Here is a 25,825-nt window from a genome sequence, read left to right as displayed (position 1 = left end):
TTTCCGCTGGTCCAGAGAGGTGAAACTTTCGAGAAAGGACGCAAGTCGACGTCCGCGTGAGAGATATTGATTTTCCCCCCTACAGAGAAAGGACGGTGCTGCGATTGGGGAAAATGTGACAGGAAAACACATTCCATGGTCATATTGTCTTTCTCTCCGCGTCTAATTTTTTCGGTTCTCTGGGGCGTTCGTTCTCACCCTCACCTGACGTCGTGCAAAGGCGACTTGCCACGTTGTTTTCCCCCCTCTTTTCTCTGCCTCGCTATCTATCCATCTTTCCCTCTCGACGGACGTCTTATGCTCCCCTCGTCTTCCCGTCTCTTCGTGTTTCTGGAAAAAACGGACAGAGACGCAAGCAAAAACGACAATCTTCCGACCTTTCTCTTCTTCACTTTCCACTCTCTCACAGTTTCTGCCGCACCGTTGTCTTCGCTTGCCGTCGTCCTTCTGCTTCTTTTTATGGCACTAACAAAACCAACAAAGTCTCCGGTCTCCCGTTCTGTGTCGTGCCTCCTTTCTGCGTTTGTTCCCTCCCTTCTGCGTCTTCTACTCTCTCGTCGTTTTCCACGTCTTCCTTGCGCGCACGTTCCCACCTTCGGTGTATGCGCACCTTCCGTGCGTTTTCCTACTGGCAGCAAACACTACTGTCTGGTTCAGCCGGGTCATCGATGCTTTCATGATTCTTCCCGAGCCTTTTCCGCTTCAACTGTCTCGCGCTTTCCCTCAACGGCACTGTGCATTTTCCCCGGTTCGCTGTCTCTTCGCTACGGCTCTGGCCTCGGCGAAACACGACGGCGGGCGACACTCCGGGTGTATGTACACCTGAAGGTTTGAGCGGGGAAGATGTGGGGGACCGCCGAATTCCCTTTTTCTGCCCTTGACGTTTAACAGGTTTTCGTGGCAATTCCTCCACCGTTGCTTTCGCCCCGATGTGCCTTCCCGCGTTCGTGAGAAAAACATGGCTGGTTGCGCCTCGCTTCTTCTTCGTTGGTTTTTCTCTCAACCAGAAAGCGCTGCACGTGGCAGGTTCCTTTCTGCATTTCTCTTTAGTTGAGTTTCCCGACGTTCCTCTCTCGAAGAAAAGCGTAGAGTCCCTGTCTGCTCATCTCGCGCTGTTCCCTCCACTGAGGGCGAAGGAAACACGAATTATGGCCGCGTGAAGGGTCTTCGCCTTAGTGAGGGGGAGTGCAAGTTGGGCAGAAAAGGAAACGAAACGTCGCTTCTCTCTAAAGTGGCCCTCCAGATCACCTGTCTCTCTCGCTTCTTTCCTGCTCTTGTCTTTTCTTCTTTCTTTCGTTTGCTCTCCCTAGTTCCTTCTCCGGTTATGGTCTTTTCGTCTGCATGCGTTTTCGTCTCGTTTCCCCCTTTCTACAAGACACTGAGGAACTCGTGGCCGCCTGTCTTTCTGCTCCTGCGCCCTTCGTCTGCTCGGAACCCCCCTTAGCGGTTTGTGCCTTCTTCGTGTCGTCTACGGCCCCTCTGCGCACGGGATGGCCCGAGGACTGACGCGAGGGGCGACGGGCGTTTCAGGTGCCCCAGCGAATCTGTCTTCTCGACTGTCTGCCTTCTCACAAGCTCCTTCAGCTCGACCACGTGACTTCGCCACGCAAAACGGAAGCTCTGCAAACAGAGCGACAGACTGCACCTCGTCTCTTTCCTCTCTCTCGTCTTCCGAGTCCTCGTCGTTGTTTTCCCAGCTTTCCGCCTCTGCTCTCTCTCCATCCTCCTCGCCATCGTTTTCTTCTCAGTCTTCCTCCGCGTCTCTGTCTTCTCCGTCTTCCTCTTTTCAGTCTTCCTCTTTTCAGTCTTCCTCTTTTCGGTCTTCCTCTTCTCAGTCTTCCTGTTCTCCGTCCTCCTCTGTTCAGTCTTCTTCTTCTCCGTCCTCCTCTGTTCAGTCTTCTTCTTCTCCGTCTTCCTCTCAGTCTTCTCTCTGCGCTTTGCCCGCTTCGGCGCCTCTCGCTCCCCAGTGTCCTTCTCTGCGTCCGCAGTCGCCGAGCAAAGAGGGCCCCTTGCTTCCGACGCTGCCTGCTCGCGCCTCGGTGCTCGGGCCGACCTCTTTCTCGCCTTTCAGTCGTGGCGGCTTCTCTTCAGCGATGGCGACGCCGGCGCGGTGGGCGGGCCTCGTCACAGGGCGGGGCGACAAGGACGAGGTCAAGTGGGAGTACTTCGTCGAGCTCGACAAGGCCTCGAAGCGCCTCGCGATTCTCCTCGACTGGAAGGAGAACAAGGCGAACGGCTACCGCCTCTCGGTTCTCGACGACGCAAAACTCGAGGCGTTCTCCCAATGGCTCGACGGCTACCTCGCCGAACAGAACGTCGACGGCCTCTCCAGCTCCGAGGTCTGCCTCTCCAACAACCGGATCACTCACGTCGGTCTCGACCACCTCCTCACGACGCTCATTCGCAGGAAAGTGGGATGCCGCATCATGAAACTCTACAGAAACAACATCTCGGATCCAGGTGCGTCCACCTCCCCACGGAGACAGAAAGATGCGCTCCTCCAGCGGAAGGGCGATGCGCTGCTTCATGGGGGGTCGTGGGCTGGGGCGCGGATCCTCGACTCGTTCTCGCTGTCGGAGACAGTAGACGCGGCAAGCTCGCTAGGGGGGGAGGGGGGGGCCGGCTTTTTTTTTCGGGCTAACGGAGCCGTGCTCACAGCTCACGTCTGCGAGTGTGGAAGGTGTCCCAGCGTGTCTTTTTCCCTGTTTGTGTTTGTCCGGGCACTCTTGGCTCTTGTATATCCCCCTTCACGACATCTGCTTTTCCCCTCGTGCCCCACCGTCTTTCAAAGAGATGCTCACAGGAATGCATTTGTCGTCACACCTGTCGAGGCTTCTAGATCTCGAATCCGTTTTCTCCCCGTACCTTCGCACATGTAAATCTACGGATGTCCCCTGGTGTTGGGTGTATATGTCTCTGTAGCGTATGCCTGTCTCTTGGACGTCGCGTGTGGAGCTTTCTCTGTGGAGTCAGACCGGTTTGGAGGCTGTCTGTGTGGGGTCTCGTCTTGTGTGCGTTGTCTCGCAGGCATGGTCTGTTTGTCGCGATACATTTCGGCGACGCGGGAGCCGCTGCACGAGTTGCATCTTTCTCACAACAAAATCACTGCTCGTGGCGCGGCAACGCTGCTGCGGGCGTTGGCGGCGCACTCCGGGTACCCGCGCGTGGGGCGGAAAGGCAAGCTGGTGCCGCTCTGGCTGCGGCTAGAGCAGAACGAAATCACGCAAGTGAACAAGTTGATGGTGTTCATACACTCCAAGGGCGTGGCCTTCTGCACAGAGAAGAACCGAGACCTCTGCGGCCCGAGCAAGTGCCGACACGCGACGTCCACGTGGAGTCCCCTCGTGCACCTCTACGTGATTGACCACCAAACGCACGAGTCGGGAGGCAGTCTTCTCATCCCAGACGTCGGGGCCCACGCCGTGTCGCGACAAGCGCTGATTGCGGCCGATGAAGGCGAGAAGGAAAAGAAGGAAGAGAAGCAGGAGGACAAGAAGGAAGAGAAGAAAGAAGAGAAGAAGGAGAAGACTGCTGAGCCGAGGAAGAGCTGCTGGCTGACGAGAAACGAGGCGGTGCTGGGGAGTGCGAAGGCGCGCGAGGATGAGAAGGAGAATCGCGACGGCGACGCGGATGAAGAGAAGAAGGAGGCGGCCGAGTCACGTCCAAAGAAAAAAGCGGAGAAACCAGGGGCGAGCACTGAGCTCGACGGGTCCGGCGACAAGAAGCGGAGCACTGCAGGCAGTGCGTCCTGGGGAAAGAAGCGAGACAAGGAATCCGAGGAAAAGTTACCTGCCCTCGATGCGACAGACCACGCCTCGTGGCCAGATATCCGCAGCGGCAGTCTCCGTCAGAGCCGCGGCCAGCGGGGAGGCGCCGCCGCGCCGGACTCCGCGAGCGCGCATGCAGAGAGGGAGACGAAAGCGTCGCCGTCAGTTGCCGAGCGGTCTTCTTCGCGAGGCCGACCCAAACAAGGCGACGATCGGCCGCGTGGAGAGTGCGACCGTCGCGAGGCAAGAGCCAGTGGAGCCTGTCCGACTCCTGCTCTTTCGACGACAACTGCACCGTCGACTGCACGGGAGGACGGCGCTGCGGCCGCCCTCGATGCGCGAGTGTCTTTTGGGACGGCCCAGCCGCTCTCTTCCCTTGCGTCTCCCGCAGTTGCGCCTCTTCTCTCCGCAGGCGACGCTGATGGTGCGTCTCAGCGCGGCGCGGCCGACGCCTCGGACGGGAAGTCCGAGTGCGCGCTATCTCCGGCCCCAGCTTCGTCTCTCTCCTTCTCCTCGCTGGGCGAGAGACGGGGCTCTCTGGCCGCGACTACCACGGCATCGGCGCGGGGCGAGGGCGAGGGCCGCTCGAGGTCGGGACAGAGACAGGAGAGTCAAGGCTCGCAGGACTCCGAGCTGCGCGGGACCGACGACTTCCTCCGGGGCGGCGCGGCGCCACCCAGCGAGGAGACAGGAGACCGTCTGGCGAGACGCGAGAGAGACGGTCGCCGCGACCCCCGCGACCGCGAAGACCAACGGGACAGAGAGAGAGAAGGAGAGGACCGGACGCGGGAAGCGCGAGACGCCGAGAGACACGGAGACGCTGCTTCTTCGGGGTTTCCGGAGCCTTCACTGCGCGACCGTCTCCCGGCGGTCTCTCCCGACGCAGAACAAAGTCAAGGCTCCTTCCCTCAGTCGGGCACGAGCGAGGCGAGAGCCGAGAGAGAGGACCCGCGGCCGCGCGGCCCTGGAGGTCGCGACGCGTCCGCGCCGTGCGAAACCCCGAGCAGTCCTCTTGCCTGTGGCGAGCCGGCGCAGCAGGAAGTATCGCCTGGGGTCGACACCTGTCCCTTCCCGCCTCTCTCTTCGTCCTACGCTTTCTCATCGCCGGCGTCGCGCGTGCCTCCGTACTCGCGAGGCTGTGTCTCCAGCGCAGCGTATGACAAAGCAGAGAATGAGTACCCAGACGCTCAGAGACACGACGCGTTGCGCGACGGTGGCGGGCAGGAAACCGGCCGAGGCGACCTGCGTTTTGCTGCTTCGGCGTCTCCCGCGCACCTGGACGACGCGCACGTGAGTGGGCCTGGACGCAGTGGCCCGGGGCATCCCCTCAAGGATGCGAGCGAGCGAGGTGGGCTGGAGGAGCGCAGAAAGGGAGCGCCGGAAGTCAACGGCGTGACGCGTGGTTCGAACCTGCCGTACGAGGAAAGAGAGAACCGGGAAAACGTCGGGTTTTCGAGTTCGTGTCTGAGCCGACGCGCCAGTCAAGGCCGCAGGGAGGCTTCGCCTCCGTTCCACGCGCGGGCTGAGGCGCCCACGGACGCTCGCACGGCGTTCTACGGGGCGTATCCACTGGAGCCACCGGGTCTCGAGACTGCGGGGGCTGCAGGGCGTAGGCGCAGCGCGGCCAAGGGGAACCTGGCGATGCCTGAGATGGAAGGCGCATACGGGTCGGCGGTCGGCGTGTCGAGCGCGAATGCGGAGAGCTACGCGCCTGCGCAGTTCGAGGCAGGCCTGCCGTTCCCTGCGTATGCGAGACGAGACGGGCGCGAAGGCGATGCGCGGTCGTGGCGAGGAAGCGAGAGAGAAGAGAAGAAGCGGACGCTGTCGGATGTCTTCGCGGCGCTGCCCCCGGAGGCCCAGCAAGCTGCTGCAGACGCGTTTGCGAGCGAACTCGCTGCGCGGCGAGAAGCGGAGAGGTCGCGAGGCCGCGAGGGCCAGGACCCGGCCAAGACCGAGGCCGAGGCGGCGCGTGCGGCCTTTTTGTCTGTCCTCGCACAGGCCTCGTTCGAAGATCGAGGAACGTCCGCTTCTGGGGAGACCCGCGCGCCTCCGCCAGAGCGCGACCTTGCAGAGCGCGGGTACCCTCCGGCTTCTGTGTCGCCGGAGTCTCGTGCGGGGCTCTCTTCCGGGCCCTTTGCGGTGAGTTCAGGCAACGACGGCGAGGCGACTGGCGCGTTGCCAGTGGGGTCTCGCCTCTTTCCGGATCACGGTCGGCGCGACGACCGCGGCGGCGGCAGGTCGGCGCGAGAAGAGACGCTGGAGAAAGACCCGCGGGGAGAGACTGGCCTCGACGGTCGACTCTCCGGCAGGCAGGGACTTCCCCCGGAGGCATCCTCCCGGTCGCGCCATCCGTTTCCCTTGCTCGCGCCGGGGCCTTCCCAGAGTGGGGGCCCGCGGCCACTCGAGCCGTGGTGGGGAGACGGCGAGTTCGACGCGCGGCGGGGCGCCGAGAAGGCGGACCCTTTCTCGCCGTTCTTCTCGAGAATGCGAGACCAGGAACGGCGAGAAAGCGAGGACCTACTCCCGTCGCTCTCGTCGCTCCTGACCCCGCAGACGCAGGGGTCGGCGTTCTACGGGCTGCAGCGGGGCGCCGGCGAGGGGATGCGCGAAGCGACTGAGGCGAAGGCGCACGCCTACGCAGTCGGCTCGTGGGGCGGCCCTCACGGCGAAGGCCGATTCGATCCACGCGCAGGACGCAGCGCGTACGCGAGCGGTCTCTTTGAGAAGAGTGACGGCTCCAAGGGCGGGCGAGAAGAGAGTCTCCGCCTCGAGTTCTCGCTCTCGAGCGCCGAGGGCAGAAGCAACGCCCACCTACGGGCTGCTCCAGGCAGTGGGTTGCAGGGACAGGACAGCATGCAACTTCCGTCCTCGACCTCGTCGTTTCCCTTCTCGTTTTTCCCCGAGGCGTCTCCCGCGATCTACGCCGGTTCCCAGCAGCGGCGCGTCAGCGGTTCCAGTCAAGCGCCGCCTCTGGGAGGGAAGCGAGACGACTTGCGCGCCGGCGACCTGCCAGGCTCACTCTCTCTTGCGCAGAGGCAACAGGAGACAGGGCGATCAGCTGCCTTCTCGCCCGTCATTCAGCCTGCGGCGCCAGGGCGGGGCCCGACTGCGTTCTCGACAAAATCTGCCTTTCCTGCCTTCTCCGAAAGTGACTATGTCTCGCGCCTGAAGGCCAACACCCAAGGACCCCACATCGCCCACAACACCCAGAGCGAGGGTGACGATCGGAGACTGCCGCAAGGCCCTTCGAGTCCGGACGACAGCCGGCTCGCGGCACGGGCTGCCGGCCCCTTTCCTGCGCTCTCTGCGTCTGTGCATTCTGTTCCCCAGGATGCGTTTGCCTTCGCGCCGCTTCCGGGCCGGAAGGACGCGTCGCCCTCTCCGCCCCTCTACCGCGGCTACTCCGACTCGCTGTCGAACGGCCTCGACGGCGAGGGCGCCGCCGGAAGAGGCGACGGCGTTTCGGCGTATCGGCGCGAAGGCGAGGAGGGCCGTGCGGCCTTGTCGCTCTTCGCGGCGCAGTTTCTGCAGCAGAACTCGGTGTCCCGCGGCTTGGCCTCGCCGGGTGCGCCGGCCAGCCGCGACCGCGAGGAAGAGCGCGAACGCGAACGCGCGGGAGAAAACGAGAGAGAAGGCGAGAGAGAAGAGGTGGCTTTCCTGCGCCTGCTGCGTGGGCGTCACGGCGAAGGGGACGGTGGAGTCTACGGGGCGTCTGCCCGAGCCGAAAAGGGGCGAGAAGGCCCGTTTCCGTCTCTCGCCTTCGACGTGCGAGGAGTCGGACAGGAGCCACGAGGCCACAGATCTCCCGAAGGCTCCCGGCTGCATTCGCGGGGCGACGCCGACGCGTACGATGAGGCGCGCGGGAGAACTCCAGAGGACGAAAGGAGACGCTTTTTAGGGTCTTCTGCGCACGCGCCTTCCCAGCTGCTCTGGGCAGCTCAGAAAGAGAGGGACCAAGGCTTTCCTTCCCTCCGTGGCGAGGCGGGCGACGCGCGCGATTTCTTGCGAGACAACTGGCCAAAGTCGGAGAAAAACGCGTCTTTCTTTTTCAACGCCGCCTTGGGACATGACGGGGTCTCGCGAGGTTTCGACCGCGTGCCGGTGTCGAATGAAAATGCTCACAAGAGTGCAGGTGCGCGCAGTGCATACGCTTTCGACAGCTCGGCAAATGCGTATGCGGCTGGAGGCATGGGACTTCTGGAGCGCGAAGGCCCTGTGGGGCGGGAGCGAGAGAGAGACACCGCGAAGGAAAGAGACAGCGGGTGTGAGCGCGCCCGGAAAGCTGGCGACGCATTCTTTTTCGCCTCCCTCTCGGGGTCTCCCGCGACGTTCCACAGCGCGAACGATCTGCCTTCCCGAGACATCCATTACATGGAGCAGTAAACGGGCTTCCACATATCGGATGAAAACAAATTCAGGGCGTGCGCAGTGGAGCTCGAAATGCTCGTGGACGTTTACACGTGGACACAGACTCATCCAAGCCTGTTACAACCTGTAACCAAATACATATACTCATATACTTACGGATAATTGTATGTATAAATGTATGTGTAGGGGGATAGGGGTTTGGGAGGTTGCAGAAGTGTGTGTTTCCTTTTCGAGGAGACGCGGGCGGTTTTCAGCGCAGTGAAAGGGTGCAATCGAGAGGGAAGGATGGGCAACCGACGGGCTGGCGAAGACTGTGACGAGAGAGGAAGGAGGGATGAACGAAGAGAAAGAGAAGAGGACAGCCAGGGAGGACGAACGCGGGTTGTGTGGCAGGAGGAAGGATGCAAAGGGGGGAGTGATGTGTGTATGTCGTTGTCACTGAAAAAAGGAGATGGAGAGTGGAAGAGCGAGAGAAGGCGTGAAAGGTGGACGGGGCAGCTCGGGAGGAACGATTGCTTTTCCACGTTCGGGATTCTCGGCGATTTCGTCTCGCTCTCTGGGACAGAGCGCCCCTGAGAGAAGAGATTCCCGAATAAAAACGTGGATGCAGACATGTGCACGCGAACAGGAAAGGGTTCTCAAGAGTTGCGGAGAGTGTTTCGCCTCGCTGAGGTTCTCTTGCAACTAGGGGGACCGGCGTTTTCTGGAGGCTGTCTCTCTCCATTCGCGCTGCGGGGTTCTGTCCGGCGCGTCGTGTGTGCCTCTTTTTTCTCCGTGGCGCGTGAAAAGGAGAGTCTCGTTGTCTTGACGATCTGTAAACCGAAAAAGGATTGGTCGACCCCTTTCGGCGTTTGCCTTCGCCAGGGTCGCAGCTGGAGTGACGTGCGAGAGGCGCGACGCTGCATGTTTTCGAGCAATCAAGGTGCCAAAAGAGAGAGAGAAAGAGACAGAGAAAGAGACAGAGGGGCGGAAAGCAAGCAGTCCTGTCGTGTGATTGTGAAGCGCCTTTTCGGCAACCGAGGTGGGCGAGTGCAAGCCGGGTTGCTTCAGCGTTTACACGAAGAAAAAGCCGCGCTTGCATCTCTTGGCGCTCGTTCTCTCTGCGCATTCGCCTGTGTAAAAAGGAGGCACACCGTCTTTTATTTTTTTGCATAGAGACGCCGCTACGTCTATATATAGAGATAAAGAGATAAGGATGTTGCAGATCTATTGGTTCTCGAATGTTTGCATTCAAGCAGAGGGAGAAAGTACGGCTGTTCAAACATCGTGTTTCGCTTTTTTCCCGTAAAAACCGCGTCGTCTCCCCCTCTGTCTGCGCCTTTGACAAAATGTCCTTTGTTTCGCTTCCGGCGTTCGCTCAGTCTTCGCTCTTCTGTCTTTTTTAAAGACGTAACACACGACTCTTTTGGCTGTATGAATCAGGCCTTGCCGTTCGAAGAACGCAAGAACAGTCTTCGAGGCACATCCCTACGGGGGACCAAAAGGCGAAAGCCAGGCAAATCTGGAAACAACCGTTTGCTACCGCGACTAGATTCCTACACGCCTGCTTGGACCGGTCAGAGTCTTTCACTTGAGTCATCACAGAGAAAAGCCCGAGTTCCTTAGGGCGACGGCCCTTCCGCACATTCGCAGACGTCCAACGCACGAGAGACGAAAACCTCCCTATATATATATATATAAATATAAATATATGAGTACCAGTGCATGTTTTTAGTATGCGGAAGTGCTGAATAGAGAAAGCCTAGAATTCAACGAGTCACCGGGGGATATGGGAGGCTGCCTCTCTAGGTTGCTTAAAGGCCCTGGCTCTGTGTGCGCGTGTATCTGTTCCAGGGTGTCTCTGGGTCTTCCGGAAATCTCTGGGCGGTTTTTTGGATTGGCCGTGGCCTCGCGACCTGGCGCTCCGGGTTTTTTCCACATTCGCATTTGCCTGTTGCCTGCGTTGAGTCTGGGCAACACGCAACTCCCTGGGTTTGCGTCTCGCTGGACAGTCTGTGTTCCGGGAGACAAGAGCATAAACAGCAAACGGGTGCGAAGTGTCGCGAACCGGGACGCACACTCGCAACAAACCTTTCCCCCCGTTCTCACAGAGACGCAGGTTTTTTTTCCGGTTTCCCTCTGATCGCGACGCGGAACTTCCAGTCTCCCACCTCGAGTCCTCAGACGCCCGTTTTCCGCGCGATCTCCGTCTTCGCGTCCATTTCCTTTTCCCGTCCACACACGGAAAGACGAGAGACGCTGAATCGGTTTCTCGCGCGGCTTCGTTCGACACCCCGCCTCGAAATCGCAAAAAACCTTCCCTCCTCCGCAGAATGCCGCCCGGAAAAGGACCGTTTTTGTAAAAACAAGAGGCCTTTCCGGCTTCTCCGCTTTCCACTTCGTCCCTTCCTCTTCCTTTTATCGCCTCTTTCTCTTCCTTCTATCGTCTCTTTCTCCTCCTTGTTCCTCGCCTCGACGCGTTTTCCATTTGTGTCCTTGTTCTCGGATCTCGAAGGGACCGACTGCGAGAATGAAGCAAATCCCGGACTAGCACGGGGCACAGACGCACGAGATTCTCTCGCGGAAAAGCAAAGACAGTCTTCGAATCCCACGACCGTCAAGAACAGCGGAACGAGGAACTACCGATCTATTCCTCGCGCAGGATCCAGATCTCGAGGAGGGAGATGAGGAAGTCGCCCATCTCGTCCTTCACGAGCTTCGCCGAATCGAAAGAGGCAGACTTCCTGCTCTGACCTTTCCGTAGGTCCTCGTCGATGAAGATTGCGATGCTGCAGACACACGCCCAGCGCGCCGCGTCTTTTTCAACCTCGCAAAGAAACGCTCTCGAGTTCTCCCTCCGACGAAAACACGGCCCAACCTCAACGCAGACAAAGCGGGTGGAGATGGAGACGCCGATGCTCCCCGAAGACAAAGCATATACAGATCAATACATCGAAATAAAATATGTAGACTTGCATGTGCGGGAAAAGAAATGGGGCCCATGTATACCAGAGAGAGAGAAGAAACAGGTATGGAAATATATATATATATATATATATATGAGCATCTCTGTTTACACCGCATATCCATATCGATACATACACAGATTTCCGTATATATAAGTGTATGCATATATGTATATATATGTATGTATTTATGTTCGTATACACACTCATACCGAGATGGACAGGGCTTACTCGTTGCCGCCAATGATGATATGTTTGTGCGTGACGTTCATGAAGATCTGATTTGCACCGGTCCACCAATACGCCTGCTCTTCAGGCTGCAACTGATAAACGAAGGAAATATCCAAGGGAGCGTCACCTGCAAAAACAGGGAACGGATGCATCCAAAAACCCGAACAGTAAAGACAAACCATGCATATACACATCCACATCGGGGCTGTACACAAAGCGACAAAAATTGATATCTGTACAGATACGGAGATGTGTGTATGTGTGCATGTATATTTCCTGCGTAGTAGAGAGAAAGAGTGGTGAACGCACGCACGGCTGGCGGAAATGGATTTCCAACTTTGGATGTTTGACGAGAACTCGAAAGGGTTTTGTCCCTCCAGGCGGAACAGCCAACCGAGAAAGGGCTGCAACACAGCTCCAGTTCTCTCTGTAGAGCAGGCGACTAGGCGCATGCAGACTAGGCGCATGCAGACTAGGCGCATGCAGACTAGGCGCATGCAGACGTGTCGCGCGCTCGTGTGTATTCTTGCACGTAAAAAACACACTTTTTCAGCAGCTGCTTCGCCGACGTATCCAGCAACACACTCTAGATATCCACAAACGTCAAGAGTAGTGGAAACAGACGAACGCCACGCATAAACAGCCGGAGGAAGAAGCGAGATACAGAAAGGTTTTGTTAAAATCTGCCACGACAGAGACAGAGGCAGAGATGTAATGCCAACATATATATACGTACATATACACATATATTATATATGCATATTTATATGCATAGAAACGGCTATCGAAGTACGAAGATGACGGTAGAATAGGATAAAAAGATCGGGATGTGCAGGAAGCAGCCAATAGGGGAAATTCTGCGATCGGTCGTGTGGTCTCTCTCGCTCACTGGCGGCGGCTTTGGCGTCGTATCTGAAAGGAAACGGACTGAAGCAGCCGAGAATCCCCCCCTCCCGGGTGGAGATGACAAGGAGCATTGGAGACCGCAAAAAGGGTGTGAGGCGTTGTAACATGGCAGTGATGCTCATTCCGTGGCTGTCGCTCGAATACTCCAACGTCGGCACCTAAATGCCGCAACAAAGGCCCACAACACGCACACGTCTAAAGCAACCCCTGAAACAGAAGACGCCAGCACGTCATCGTGTATGTGCAGAAACGCAAATATTGTTCGATGGACACGGCGACACAGGTAAGCCGCGCCATCGAAGAGAAAAAAAAGGCATCACCCAATATCCTTATATCGATCCGTATATGTATACATACATACATATACATACATACATATACATACATACATACATACATATACATACATATACATACATACATACAGTACAACCGCCTGTCGGAAGCTATCCCTACCGCTCATACATACAACCACATATACCACTGCATATATATATATATATATAAACGTGTGGATATATGTAGACAGACCTAACTATATGCAGAGTCATCTGGGAGAAGAAACCGCACGACGAGTAGAGCAAAAGCGCACATGCGATGAAGGCACAAATCGATGCCGAAATGGAAAAACGAAGGCATGCTTCCAGTGGAGATCAGGTTCTGCCTATCCCTCTCCACACGGAAAGCACGTCTCAGTCCCAAGGAAAAATACTGTCATATTGATACCCGTACATCCATATATATATATATATATATATATATATGTGAATAGATGTCTATACGGAGTAGAGTATATGTCCCCAAACATATGTGTGTAAATGAAGTCCAGTGCGCCTGTGTTTCTGCATGCAGGATCTGGAGCAATTTGGACGCATGCAAGGCCGATGTTTGACTTACGAGAATGCGGGCAGTTTCAGGGACCCAGCCCCAGATAGCTTCCCAGTGTTGGGGTTGGAGAATTCGCGATTCGTCGCGGAGACGCGGGCGGTGAAACTGGCGCTGAAGGAGAAGGGCACAACGGCAGCATGCACGGTCGCGAAAAAGGACGGCGAGAAGCCTCTCGAGCACAGACGAGAGACGGACGGCTAGAAAGTGGCGAGAAACCTGGATAAAAGCGTGTGGACGGCCGACGGCGAAGCACATGCGCGGCCACGCGGCTGGTCTCTATTTCCCTTTTTCTCTGCTTCTCTCGTTCTTGCCGCTTTTGTAACCCGCCGTCCCCTCTGTCTTTGTCTGCGCACTGTAAGAACCTGTGAAATTTCGGTTTCTCTCGCGTCTTCTCTGCGGTTTTTTTCGGCAGCTTTCGAGTGGGGGCCACGACTCGCTCTGGTCTCGCTTCACCCCGCCGCTTTTTCCGACGGCTGTCTGCGTGGCGCCGTCTCTCACCATGCGGGTAGTCATCAAGTACGGAGTGGGGAACTCAGCAGTTTGCTTGTGGAAGGGGACTTCAACGCGGAGTTTGTAACGGAAGGCCGTCTTGGAGAGGCCGTGGAGCGTGACGGCGGGATCGTCTCCGCAGTTGTAGAGGACGTCTTCCGCCGCTTCGTGGTCTGTGCAGTTCAGGAGCGACGGCTCGAGGAGCTTGAGGAGGGCGACGCAGTGTCTGAAGAACACATTTGCGCCCTCGAACAAAAACGCGCCGTAGATCCGGAGGACGAAGTCGAACGGCAGCATCCTAGCGAAACCGTCTTGGACGCCGCGCGCGACCCAGGCAGCGACGTCGATCGTCAGCGAGCGCAGGTGGGTGTACAGGCGCGGCAGGCGCTGGGCGATCGTGGCCGTGATGAGTTTGACGAATCGGACAAAGTCTTTGCGCTTGACGGGCATGAACGGCGAGTCGTTGCTGCTTCGTTCGCGTTGCACGGCCTTCTTCAGCAAGCAGTGGAGAATCACGTACGCGACGTCTTCGTCAAAGTAAAGCAGCAGCACGCAGGTCAGCGGCGGCAAAACGGGGCAGAACTCGACTGCGCCGTGCAGCGCGTTCAGACACCAAAGCAGGCGCCGTGCCTTCTCCTTGCCTTTCTCCGTGAGCAGCAAGTGAAAGTCGGTCACGTCTTCAACCTCGTAGACGTCCGCCTTCTTCAGCTGGCGCCGATACTCCGCGCCGTGGTCGGGCGCCCCGGCGCCGGCGCCCGGAAGGTGCATGGCCCGCCAGAGGGGCGAAGTCGGGACGAGCGCGCCCGCAAGGCCCGAATGGAACGAGGGCGACGGCGGATGCGTCAGGGGGCCGCAGGCAGACAAAAGCGGCGACAGCGGAAGGAGACGATGGGTCTGCTGACTCGCCTCCGCCGCGGGCGCCTCGCCCAGAGCCGCCCACGGGTCCGTCGAGAACGCAGAGACCTGGCCGTCCGCGTCCGCCGGCAACTGCTGTGGGAGCCCTTCCGTCTTCGCTCCAGTCTTCTTGTGTCTCCGCAGCCCCATCAGGAGGCGGTGTCGTTTCTCCGGTTTCTCTTTGCTCTTCAACCGGCCAGGCTCCGCAGCACTCTCGCCCCACCGACTCGGCGACCGCGCCGCCTCCGCGGGGCGCCGAAACGCCGTCGGACTCGCAGGACTCGAGGCCCAGCCCTCCCGGCAGGGCTGGCCGTGCAAGGGTGCGCGCCCCAGCAGCGCCAACGAGGAAACGGACGCGGAGGGACAGAGCCTCGTCGAGTGCGTGGACGAGGCGGAAAGACGTGCGCCCTCCACCCCGTGTCGGCCGTCCGCCCCCGGGCAGAAGCATGCAGACGGCGGCAGCTCGAACGCCGCCTCGTCCGGTCCGTCGCCGCGCTTCTCCCCGTGCTCGCGCGACGCGCCCTGCAGGCTCCCTTGCCAGGCCGTAGTCTCAGATCCGCTGCGTTCACCACTCTTCTGGATCACTCGGGAAAACCCGCGACTCAAGATTTCGCTGGGGCCTTCACGCGCCACGAGTTGCGCGCTCAACGGAGGCCCAACTGGCCGGCCGGCGTCCGCATTGGCCGCGCAACAGCACGCGCAGGACGCGAGAATCCCGTTTCCGGGCCGCGACTGCGCCGGCTTCCTGGCGCGCGCCGAGGCGTCCCCTGCGTCCAGCGACAGCTGCGAGGGCGTGTCCGCCTCCGGGCCCTCGCCGCGGCTCGCCTCGCCCTCTTCCTCGGCCTCAGAGACCCGCCTCGGCCACGCTTCCGCGGCGAACGAAGAGTTCGGGGCTCCCGCGAGCGACGGTGTCCCGCGCCTCGCGCCAGCAGGCTCTCTGTCGCCCTCGGGGGCGGCCTCGTCGGTCGTTACGCGCCGACTCGCGTAGCCAAAGGGGTTCGGGTGGAAAAACAGTCGCCGGAAGAAACCGAAATTCTTCTTCTTCTTCCCCGGGGTCTCGTCAGCGCGGTGGGCGTCCAAGAACGCCGAGGACGCGTACGCACTCGCCCGGAGGTCGGCCGCGAGCGCCGTCCCGGCCGCCAACCGGTCTCTCTCGTCCTTCTCGCTCCATGCAAACGGGTCTCGCTTCCCCTGCGGAGACATCGGGGCGCCCGCCTTGCTCGCCTCGGTCTCGCCGCTGCTCAGCTGGAGTGCCCAGCGCGACATCCCGTCCCGGTCCGCACTTCCGGCCGAGACGCCTCCTGGCGCGGCCGGGTGAGCCTCTTGGCGGTCCACCGCACCGGGCGCAGGCAGGCAGACCTTGTCCTTGGCAACCATGGCGGCATCCACCTCCTTGCCTTCCTCCTGCGAGGCCGGAGCAGAGCCCAGCGGCTGTCGCACTTCGAGCCACGCGGCGCTCTTCCCGCCCGCGCCGCGCAGGTCGCCGCTTTTGCTCGCGCCGCCCCGAGCGTCTCGCTTCTTCCCGCCCAGCGGCCCAGACCCGCCGGAAATGGGCTTTCCCCCCGAGCCCGTCGCGCCGTAGCCCTCGACCGAGCCAGTTCCGCTGCGTCGCCACGGGAGACGACTCGGGAGCGAAGCGGCCGGCGGTGCCTCTTTGGCCACGCTCACCAGAGGATCGAAGCCGAGTGGCGCAGAGGTCGGGGACGAGGCTGCTCGACACAGCGTCGGGCCCTCCCCCGGCCCGCCGTCTCCCTGGGCGCTTCCGGCCGGCTCGGCGGCCGAGACTGGGTATTTCCCCCGACCGCAGTCTTTCTTCTTCCGGCCAAACAGCGTCCTCTTCTCTCGCTCCGGGGTGTGCATACCGGCGCCCCACGCGCTCTTCGCAGGCTCGCCCAAGCCTCCGTCCACGCCCCCTGGACCATCGAAATGACCCGACTCCAAGGCAGTCCGGGGCGTCTCAGCCAGGCGCGCCTCGTCTTCCCGCTCGCCAGCTCGGCCCTTGTTCACGCCCTCGGGCCAGGCCGCAGCCATCCAAGGCAGCTTCAGTTTGGTCCTCTTCTTGCTACCCGCCCTGCCGGTCTTCTCCGGGCTCGGCTGCCGGTGCGCCGCCGCCACTGCCGCCGCCTGCTGCTGGCGAGCTGCCGCGTGCGCCGTGAGCAAGTTGTAGTCCGAGTACGCGGCGCGCATCCCGTTAAGGGCCATGGAGTCTTGGGACATGCCGCCGTCCAGCGTCCACGAGGCGCCGGCCGGGCTGCGCAACGCAAAGGAGTCCGCCGAGTCGAGCGACGAGGCCGTGTTGAAGCGCCGCGGCGCCGGACCTGGCGCGTCGCCCGTGGCCGCCAGGTAGTTGGACACCGAGGAGAGGGCGAAGGAGCTCGTCAGGCGCTCTCTGGATCGCTCCCGAGCGCGCCGCATGCGCTCGGCGTGCCGCATGTGGCGATGGTGGGTCTCGCGCATGTACCGCCGAAAGTCTTGGACCTCGGTGCTGTCGCGGCGCCCAAACAACTCCTTCGCCAGCGACGACTGCTTCTCGACGTCGAACGAGTCGTCCCCGTTCGCCGGTTCCGGCCGGGTCTTCATGTAGTCGAGAAACAGCTTGCTGCGCGCCACCAAAAAATCCCGGCCCCGCTGCCTGGCCTGCTGCAAGGCCTCGACATCGGCTTCCGTGCGGCCGTGCCACGCCGGCGACCGCTGGTGCGCCATCCTCGCCGAGTCTTCGGCCTCCGGCTCGCCGACCTCCACTCCCGTCGCAGTTCCATCCGTGTTGCCTTCGCAGCCGGCGCTGCGCCCCCGAGGGCCCCCGGGCGACGCCGATACGTGCATCGGGGCTCGGTCTTCGTCGATCTTCTGGAGGTCTCGGCCTCGATCTCTGGTCTCCGTCGCGAGGCCGCGCTCCCTCTCGCCGTACATCTCGCTGCTCTTGAAGCTGCCCAGGCCGTGGAGCAGCGCGACTCCGGCCGCGGTCCCGCGGGATGTCTCTCCCGCGACGCCGCTGTCTCTGGCGAGGGCGGCGCCGCTGTCTCCGGCGAGGGCGGCGCCGCTGTCTCCGGCGCCGTCCGCACTCCCCGACCCGCGGAGACTTTGCTCCGCGGAGGGACTCGGCGGGGCCGGCCAGAAATTCAAGTCGTCCCGAATCGTCTGGCCGAGAGGATTGCTCCCGACTTTCTGTCTCCTTCCCTTGAGCAGCGACAGCCAGCGCGGCGTGGCGGGCGCGGTCGCAAAGTGGTACCCGGCGGACCCGTCGCCAGAGGGCCCGTCCGCGCCGCCCTCGCGGCCGGTGGGGCCGGTTCGCGGCGTGGGGGCGAACCAGCTCTTCAAGAGGTCGGCAGTCGACTCGGTGATATCGGCGAAGAACTCGCCTCGACCGGTCGGCGCCTCGGCTTCGCTGGGGCCCATCCGGGCGCGCCAGGCCGCGAGGGGTGTGTCCGTCTCGAACTCAAAGTCCTTTAACCGCGTCTGCTTCCCGGAGATGTCTTCCTGGAGCCCGAGGACACCCGCGGAAAACGTCGGACACTTTCCCTTGAGCGTCGCAGGGACCCTGTCGCCAAAGGTCTGCTGCAGCGCGTTCTTGTAGAGGTGTTCGTGGCCCTTGAGGAACTCCCAGGCGTTGTTCGCCACGAGCCAGACGGTCTTCTTCAGCCCGTCGGGCACGCCGAACCGGATGGCGAGCTTCAGCGCCCCGTGCACGACCTCCGCGCTCGGGCACAAGAAGGCCGGCGGCGCGCTCGCCCCCACACTCGCGCCGCCCTCGCCGCGCTGGTCCGAGAGGACGACGCTGATGTTGCTGGAGCTGCGGCGCCGCATGAGGGGACTCCCGAGCGCGAACAGACCCGACACCACGGGGCTCGCGCCGACGCCTGCATGCGCGGCGGTGTGGCGCGGGCTGACGGAGAAGGAGTGTCGACGCTCCCGCTCGCCCCCCAGCAGACCGCTTATGCCCGACTTGTCTCCGTGGAAATACTCGAGCAGCCCCGCGACTGCCGCCTCGAGGCTCGCAGCACTCGGCGGCGAGGCCCCGTACTCAACGACGACGACCGGGCGCGCAGATCCGGCCGCTGTGGAGTCGCGGGCAGGAGAGCTCGGCTCCACGTTCTCCCCGCTGGCGCCGCTCGGCAACTGCTCTCCGTGAACGCCCGAGGGCCGCACGGCAGGCGTCGCGTCGGCGGCCGCGTCGGTCGCTCCGGGGCCGAGTTGTAGCGCCTCCTTGGCCTTCCCAGCGGTTCCGCTCGTTCTCGTCCCCGGCTCGTCGCCCGCAGGGAAGGGGTACAGTCGGTTTTCCAGCACGAAGCGCATGTTCTTGGTTGTCCAACCCTGGCGGTCGTCGGCGTCGCCGAACCGCCAGCGACCGAGCTCGAAAACCTGCACCCAGGGCGGCGGCGCGTACGCCGGGAAGAGGAGGACTCCGTCCACGGTGCTCTGCGCAATGACGGGGAACGCCCCGAGAGCGAGCGCCGCCGCCGCCGCGGCCCCTGCCGGCGGAGGCAGCGAGACGAGCGGCGACTGCAAATAGATTGAGGAGACAGGCGACGTCGCCGGCAGGAGCGGCGACGTGCACAAGGCCTGCAGACCTCCATGGGGCGACGGAGACACCGGCAGACTCGCCTGCGAAGCCGCGAACGCGGCAGCGAGGTCGGCGTCGGGCTTCCCAGCGCACGCAGCCTTGTTCGGCTCTTCTCGCCGCTGCGCCGCGATCCCGGACGCGTCGGTCCCCTGGGGAGACGTCGCTTCTGCGCGAGGGCGACGCCCGCCACGGGGCGACGCGCCCACGAGTGGCGACGCCGAGAACCAAACCTCGGGAGGCGCAGAGACAGTGTCTGTCAAGCGGTCTGAGGACGAGAAAGAAGGTGGAGAAAAGCGAGGGACGGACGGGGCTGTCTCGGACGAGTCGCGCGCCCAGGCAGGCAAACAACTGCTCAGAAAAGAAGAACGGACAGGAGACAAGTGCAAACTGCAGAGAGACGGAGACGAAGCGAAGGAAGAACTCTCAGTGAAAGCTGTCGACGGAGGAGACGCTTCCTCGGCGGTCTCGAGGAGGCCAGCCGTGACAGAGGATCGAGCTCGAGATCCCGCGCCATGCGGAGCGAGGGGAACAAAACGAAAAGGTGACCCACGAGTTGCCGCAGGCGAATCACAGGAGAGGAAACCGCAAGAAGACGGCGTAGAAACAGACGAGCGAGATGTACACTGGGCCTCCTCTGCCAGAGATGGCTGATTTGCCACACATGGACACAGCGAGGAGTTTGAATCGGCACGACCAGAAAGCGGGCGGCGGCTCTTGCCCCCTGTGACGTCTTCAATCGCAAGGAGAGGCAACGAAGTCTTCCGGCATGCCTCAGGGATCCCCTGGCGGCAACCCGAAGTCCTTCCTGTGGGAGCGCCTGTACCCTGAGATGGGCCCCAGAGAGAATCCATCAGAAACAAGCGCGGGCAACAGAGAGGGGGGCATCGGCAGCGACAAAAACACGGTGCAATCAGGAACCGAAAAACGACAAAAACGAGCCGGAAGCCGACAGGCAGCGAAAGTGAGACGCGCGCCGTAGAGACGGCGGAAACAAGACGAAGCTCACGCGCACCGGTGTACGGACGCGCGGAGAGCGGGGGAAGCGGCTCACAAAGAAAACTGCCAAGAGCACGAGACGCAGCAACGGAATAAAAAGAGAGAAGCAAAGGACGTCAACTGGACTGTCCCACGGGTGTAGGGACAGACGGCCTACCACACGGGAACGCAAACATTCAAAATGGTGTGCAGGGTGACGCAGGGAGCGGGAACAGCGAAAGAAGTTTGTGGACTGGGATCCTCTCCTTTGCCTCTCCACTCCGCGGAAACTGTCCCTTTCGGGTTCTCGCGCTGATCCCGGGAAAAGTTCGTTCAGCAACACCCGACGCTATGGACGGCAGAGAGGGCGCAGCGAGGAAGACGGGCGAGCGACACACGCAACCCGGTGACTCTGTTACTCGCCATTCTTTTCGGTTCGCGCCTCGTCTTCACGCGAGAGCAGGCATGAGCAGCTGCTTCCTCAGACGTGAGAACGACGAGAGCGGTGGGGAGAACGGAGGGTTCCGGGCGGGGAGGAGGGAACGATCGGGGAGAGGAAAGACGGAAAAACAATTGCGTGCGAGTCAAGCTGGGCGTCCTGTTTCAAGGGACTCAAGACAAGACGGAAGGCGAGAGTGGAGACACAGAAGAGAGGACACGGCCCGAGGAGAGGCTGACTGAGCGGTCTTTGCGCAACTGTTGAGAAACAGACACGCAGACGCGTCGGGGAGGGAGAACTACCAACGCCGACAGCACAGAAAGTCAAGAAGACCTCGGAGCTCGGCCCCTCCGGCAGTTTTTCCGCGACGCGGAAAAGCACAACAAAGGGGGGTGGGCGCGTTTGCACGGCGAAAAACACCTGGACCAATCACCAAAATCCCTTTTTGAACGGCGAACGACGCTCAGCAAAAAAGGTCGGGTTCTGCACGAGAGAACAGCGTAACAGTTTGGGGCTGAGAAACGGAGACGCTTGAAAGGAGCTGTCTCCGGGAAAAACTCAGAGATCTCCCCTACAGAACGCGAGGTCTGTCGGGCGGGGCCGCACAAACAAGCGCCAAGAAGGACGGAAAAAGAACGCGAGAGCGCAGGAAAACCTGGGGGTCTACTGGATGTGTGCGCGCGTTGCTGACTGGAGACTGCAGGAGAGGTAAAAGCCTGAGAGGAGAGAAAGGGAGGCTTGGCCGCCTGTGTATCACACATCACTGGTACTCGCCTGGGAGGCCGCGCGCCTGGTCCCGCGGTGACAGAAGGCGAGAAGAAGTGAGCCTGAGGAAATCGGACGGCTTCTGCGAGTCGCGCGCCGCTGTAAAGAAGAACCTGGAAAAGAAATCGAAAACGGAAGACGACGCGCGGCTCGCCACGGGCATGGGCAACGACAAATGGGACAAACTGGACGGCCAGCGGTGCTGCCTGGTGTTTTCACAGGAGTGGCCGAAAACACGGAAACATGAAGGGATTTATTGGTCGCAACAACAAACGGACGAGAGAAAAGACCGTCCACGTTGGATAAAAGGCCGAAAATAAAAGGGATGTCGGTTTGAAAACGCATTTCGGTCATGCTCCAGAGAGCGCGGTCCGTCTGGGCAGAGTTACCAGCGGAACCTACGTTGGCCTAGGATATGCGCCACGTGAGCGCCTTTTTCCGTCACCGTCGGTCTTCTCCCTCCCGAGCTTCTTTTTCTTTCCGCGAACTTTCCTGTTTTCTCATGGTGGACGCTACCGCTCGCCGCGGGGGAAGAGACGGCGCTTTCTCACGTCGACGCCGGTCAGCGAAACCGGATACCCCGTTACAGTTTTTGCGCTCGGCGCAACGCCCAAGAGTTTTGTCTTTTTTCGCGGAAGAAGTGGACGGTTTCCGAATTAGGCGACAGACACGGACTCGTACACAACGCATACACAACGAAGACGAAGGCGTTGGGCATTGGACCAGGAAAGTGACCAGCCGGGAGAAGAGCTCGCTGAACAGCGGGTCCGCTTTGTGAACACGGCGTCACAATTCGCACAGCGGCGCTCCAGCAGATCTCTTTTTCGACCGCCCGAAAAGGCGAGAAAGAACAGAAGGGAAAACGGCGCTTTTTTTGGTCGGCTGCGGCGTCCACCGCTGGCCGGCAGCGGTGGACGCCGAACGCTAAAAGCGGAATGAAAGTTCGGACTCGCGCGTTCTCGCAGCACTCCCTGCGAGAACGCGGCCCCGCACGCGGCGTTTGCAAAAACGTGAGAGGCGTCGAAAAGCGGATCAGAGGCCAAGCTCTTCGATTCCGTGTGTGTCCCGTGGGAGGAGGAGCTACAGATAAATCGTGAGAACGAAAGAGGTGTCTACGGACAGGCAAGCTTTCCCTGCTTGGCACGCAAGGCGAAAGCCCGCCATGCGCAGGGGAATGGAGGATGCCCAGTTGCCGCCTTGAGTCAGCCCACGCTTCGCACGCTGGGCCTCTCAAAACAACCGCAATCACGAGACACTGCTCTAAAATAGCTTGAGGCCACGCGAGCACTCACATCACACGTGCATGTGCTCATCGAGAGATTTTCTCTCCAGTATAGAGAAAAGGTGCCGTCGCATTTCTCTCCTGGCGTGTGTCTTCGAGGATGACCTGGCGGTTTAGTGACCACGACCCGTAACAGTCGAGCTCTCGAGACAGAAACAGCCCAGTCCCGCCCACAGAGGGAGAAAAACGCGAAAAAACTCGGTCTCCCAGTCGCGTCCACTGGCGCATACCCCCCTGTCTCCCGCGTACCCGCGGCAAACGGCCTGCAAGGGTCAGAACCCCTGTGTGTGTGTGTGTGTGTGTGTGTGTGTGTGGACTTGGCACAGCGGTGACCATGCGTTTTTCGAAGGGTTCATTCGATGTTTTGACGAATGGGTCTTCGTTTCAGTCTTCAAGGATATCCTGCTCCGCCATTCTACTCCCCGAACAGCAGGTGGAGAAGCCGTAGAAAAAAAATCGACCTAGAAGAGAGGGATTCTCTCCACAAGTCGACGTGGAACGGCTCTCCGACAGACAGAAGATGCCTTAGAGGACAAAGATTGGTAACTCCACTCGCTTTCGCTGGCAGCAGCTTGCCTGATGCCGCCGCCTGCGATCCGTGAAGGCTTCCAGAGATGTTGGCTTAAAACGACGAAACGGTGAAATGCACCCAAGATGAATGGGCCCGTAAGGTCAAAGTGAGCACTGCACACGAGTGGGATCTCTCGAATTCCCCATCCTGAAGCGTAGAGCTGGGGGTAGCCGTCAGACGGCGCAACGTGCAACGGTCCCCTCGCAACGCGCCTCTGTCGCGACGCCCACTTTTCCAGGTAGCAGTTTTTTCTAAACAACTCCGTCGCTCGTCAAGCTAGGTTCAGAAGAGGGGGAAAACGACTTCCGAACCCCCAATATAGATTGGTACAAAGCATAGAAACCAACTCAGCATCTGCCAGCGACTGACGTGGCCGCGCTCAAACAGTTGATGCTGCGGAGAGACGAGTTTTGTCGAGCGTTTGTTGCGAACCGAAACTCCCCCTTGAAACCTACCCTCACCGCAGAGTCGCGTTTTCTGATTCACGTGAAAAACTAATCTCGAGGTTGGATCGGCGACATCCTGACGCATGTCGCCGGGTGTCGCTGCGCCACGATCCTTTGCGGGAACGCCTCTCTGCCTGTCTCACCGCGAGTCTGCCCTCAAAAAGAAAGGGAAGACGAAGTCTCGCAGCCAGGCCTCGACTGCTCATCAGAAACGCACCCGTGCACTGATGCACCAGGGATCCAACCGCCGGGGGTTCGGGGAGTGTGTTGGTTTTCTGGGTTTCGCCGAAAGTTCGCATGGCCAGACTGAAGCAAACGGCAAAACCAAAGTAACCCGTCGGCCAACGTGGCATTTGAGTTCGGACTTTGTGTGCTACGCGTTTCCGTGTGTGTGTCGCCTGAAACGGCTAGTATTGGGATTGAAAGCCGTCTCCGCGTTTCCACGACGAACAGAACAGTCCACACCGTCAGCTTCGAAGAAGTTCCTCTCCGTCTTCCTAGGCAAGACTATCTTTAAACCGTTGTTAGCACATTTTACGAACGTGTAATGCTCACGCAGAGTCCTCGAGAGTGGCAAGGTGCCTGAATGCTCCCTTCTCCAGCAGCCCCCCGGCCAGCCGAGAAAACGACGTGATGGCAATGAGGCCTTGCCACGACATCTCCTTCCCTTCTCTCGCCGCGGAGTAAAGAAACGCGTACCGGGTCAGAATCCCGGTGCTGATCCGGAGTGCCTCTCAGCCCTACCGCTGTCGGGGCTATCCCCTTGCTCGTTTAATCACGGAAATCTTTTAGGTGCGTGTAGCGACAGGCGTGTAGCTGCGTCGGTGTTTCCTCAGGATAGCCCCCACACTCGCGTTTTCCGACTCGTTCAAGGCCTTTGTGGCAAACGGATTCGAAACCAGCGGCCAGCGGGTCAGCGAGGACTTGGCGAAGAACAGCGACAAACAAGGTAACGCCCTGCGTCTCTCGCCCTGTCCGTTCATCGGATAAGTAAGACATCGCGACAGGCTTTGAATGTTTCTTTCCAGTCTTAGGCATCACGCGGCGCGCGGAGTTCACATGCATCTCGGGTGAAGGTAAGGAAACGACCGTCCACTCCCTCGAGAACTTTCGGTTTCCCCGGCAGAACAGCGAAGTGACGAAACGAAATGGGGGAGAGCAGAAGACGACCACGCTCCCGAGGAAGATGTCAGAGGGTGAGGGGACGACCAGGCAGGAGTGAAGGCGCGAGAGAAAACGAGGAGGAAATTAGACAAGACAGAGGGGGGCAGAAGTGAAGCAATTGCGAGAACGAGGAAAACAACGAAAGCCTTGGAAGCATCAAGGCGTCACAGATGACGGCGACGAGGCTGCTGCCAAAGCGGCTTGGTTCATTGGATTCTCTGGTGCCTTCCTCCACTGCAAACGCACGCAAAGCACCAGAAAAACGCATCACACCTGTGAAATCCTTCTTCTCTCTCTGGCGCTTTGAAACTCTCGCGGGGACACATGGAAGCGATCAAACTGCGTCGCCCCCTTGTCACTGGGAAAGATGACACGATCCGTGCTGAAGCAGCCAAGACACTTCTCCCTCGAAAGTGATATGCCTGAGGACAGCCTGTCGGCCAGACGCACCGCAACCAATGGGGTCAGATCTACACACCTATGGCAGTGTAAACAATCGGACTCACCTGTTTGGAAAGCATCTCTATCAGTTGAGACCGCTTCAGAGACGGATTCTCGGCCTTCAGTCGCGGTAACCACGTTTCCTCGTAGGCCTTGTAGGCCTGACACGGAAAGAGGCAAACACTCGGCTGACGTGTTTGACGGACCCGCCCCGCCACAGCGAATTCCCAAATGCCTGCGCGTGCGCCAGCCACACGTCAGGGCCGTCTCTGTGTAGATGTAAATAAAGTGAAGATACAAAAATGCGAAGACGTGCACCTGCGCTGCGAAGAGTTCGTACATATTTTGGCCTCTCGGGGGAGTCCCGTAGGCAACAGACAACAGGCACCTTTAGTTCGCCGTGCTACACAAAACGACTCAGATTACACCTTGGATACGACGCGCTTTCGTAGCTCCTGCGATTGCGCTTCATATGGGCCTTAACAACAGGCAGCAGAGTATCCACCCTTCCGCCCTGTCGGGCTTCCCTTCACTCGGCCTACCGCCTTCATTCTCCTCTCCGGATGCCGATCCGCCCCTTCACTCAGCGACATCGCGGCCAGCGCCTCGTCGATCGAAGTCGCTGCAGCGCGTTGTAAGAAAACAGAAAGAAAATTCTTGGAACAGGTCGGATAGCGACTGGGGGGGGGGGGG

General features: G+C 60.2%; 3 protein-coding genes across 3 annotated transcripts in view; 1 reads left to right on the top strand and 2 right to left on the bottom strand.

The window, feature by feature from the left end:
- Positions 1 to 2,093: 2,093 nt before the first annotated feature.
- On the top strand, positions 2,094 to 8,150 carry NCLIV_051150 (conserved hypothetical protein; the record flags this gene model as incomplete). Its single annotated transcript, XM_003884669.1, has 2 exons — positions 2,094 to 2,460; positions 3,028 to 8,150. 2 exons carry the CDS (start codon positions 2,094 to 2,096, stop codon positions 8,148 to 8,150), a joined length of 5,490 nt encoding a protein of 1,829 aa, XP_003884718.1.
- Positions 8,151 to 10,761: 2,611 nt separating this feature from the next.
- Positions 10,762 to 20,221, bottom strand: NCLIV_051140 (putative TLD domain-containing protein; the record flags this gene model as incomplete). Its single annotated transcript, XM_003884668.1, has 6 exons — positions 10,762 to 10,903; positions 11,312 to 11,438; positions 12,201 to 12,375; positions 13,115 to 13,216; positions 13,604 to 19,314; positions 20,203 to 20,221. 6 exons carry the CDS (start codon positions 20,219 to 20,221, stop codon positions 10,762 to 10,764), a joined length of 6,276 nt encoding a protein of 2,091 aa, XP_003884717.1.
- A 4,626-nt stretch (positions 20,222 to 24,847) lies between these two features.
- The window catches only part of NCLIV_051130 (DEHA2F08492p, related), a gene marked incomplete at both ends in the record, with an annotated part of 2,791 nt that continues 1,813 nt past the window's right edge, over positions 24,848 to 25,825 (bottom strand). The window contains 3 exons of the mRNA XM_003884667.1: positions 24,848 to 24,925; positions 25,198 to 25,293; positions 25,675 to 25,754. Of these exons, the coding sequence (XP_003884716.1) occupies positions 24,848 to 24,925; positions 25,198 to 25,293; positions 25,675 to 25,754 (254 nt within the window). The remainder of the gene's footprint in view (positions 24,926 to 25,197; positions 25,294 to 25,674; positions 25,755 to 25,825) is intronic.

The sequence above is a fragment of the Neospora caninum genome, chromosome X (assembly GCF_000208865.1).
Source record: "Neospora caninum Liverpool complete genome, chromosome X".
In the NCBI taxonomy this organism is placed as follows: domain Eukaryota; phylum Apicomplexa; class Conoidasida; order Eucoccidiorida; family Sarcocystidae; genus Neospora; species Neospora caninum.
This window is presented reverse-complemented; position numbering and strand designations above follow the sequence as displayed.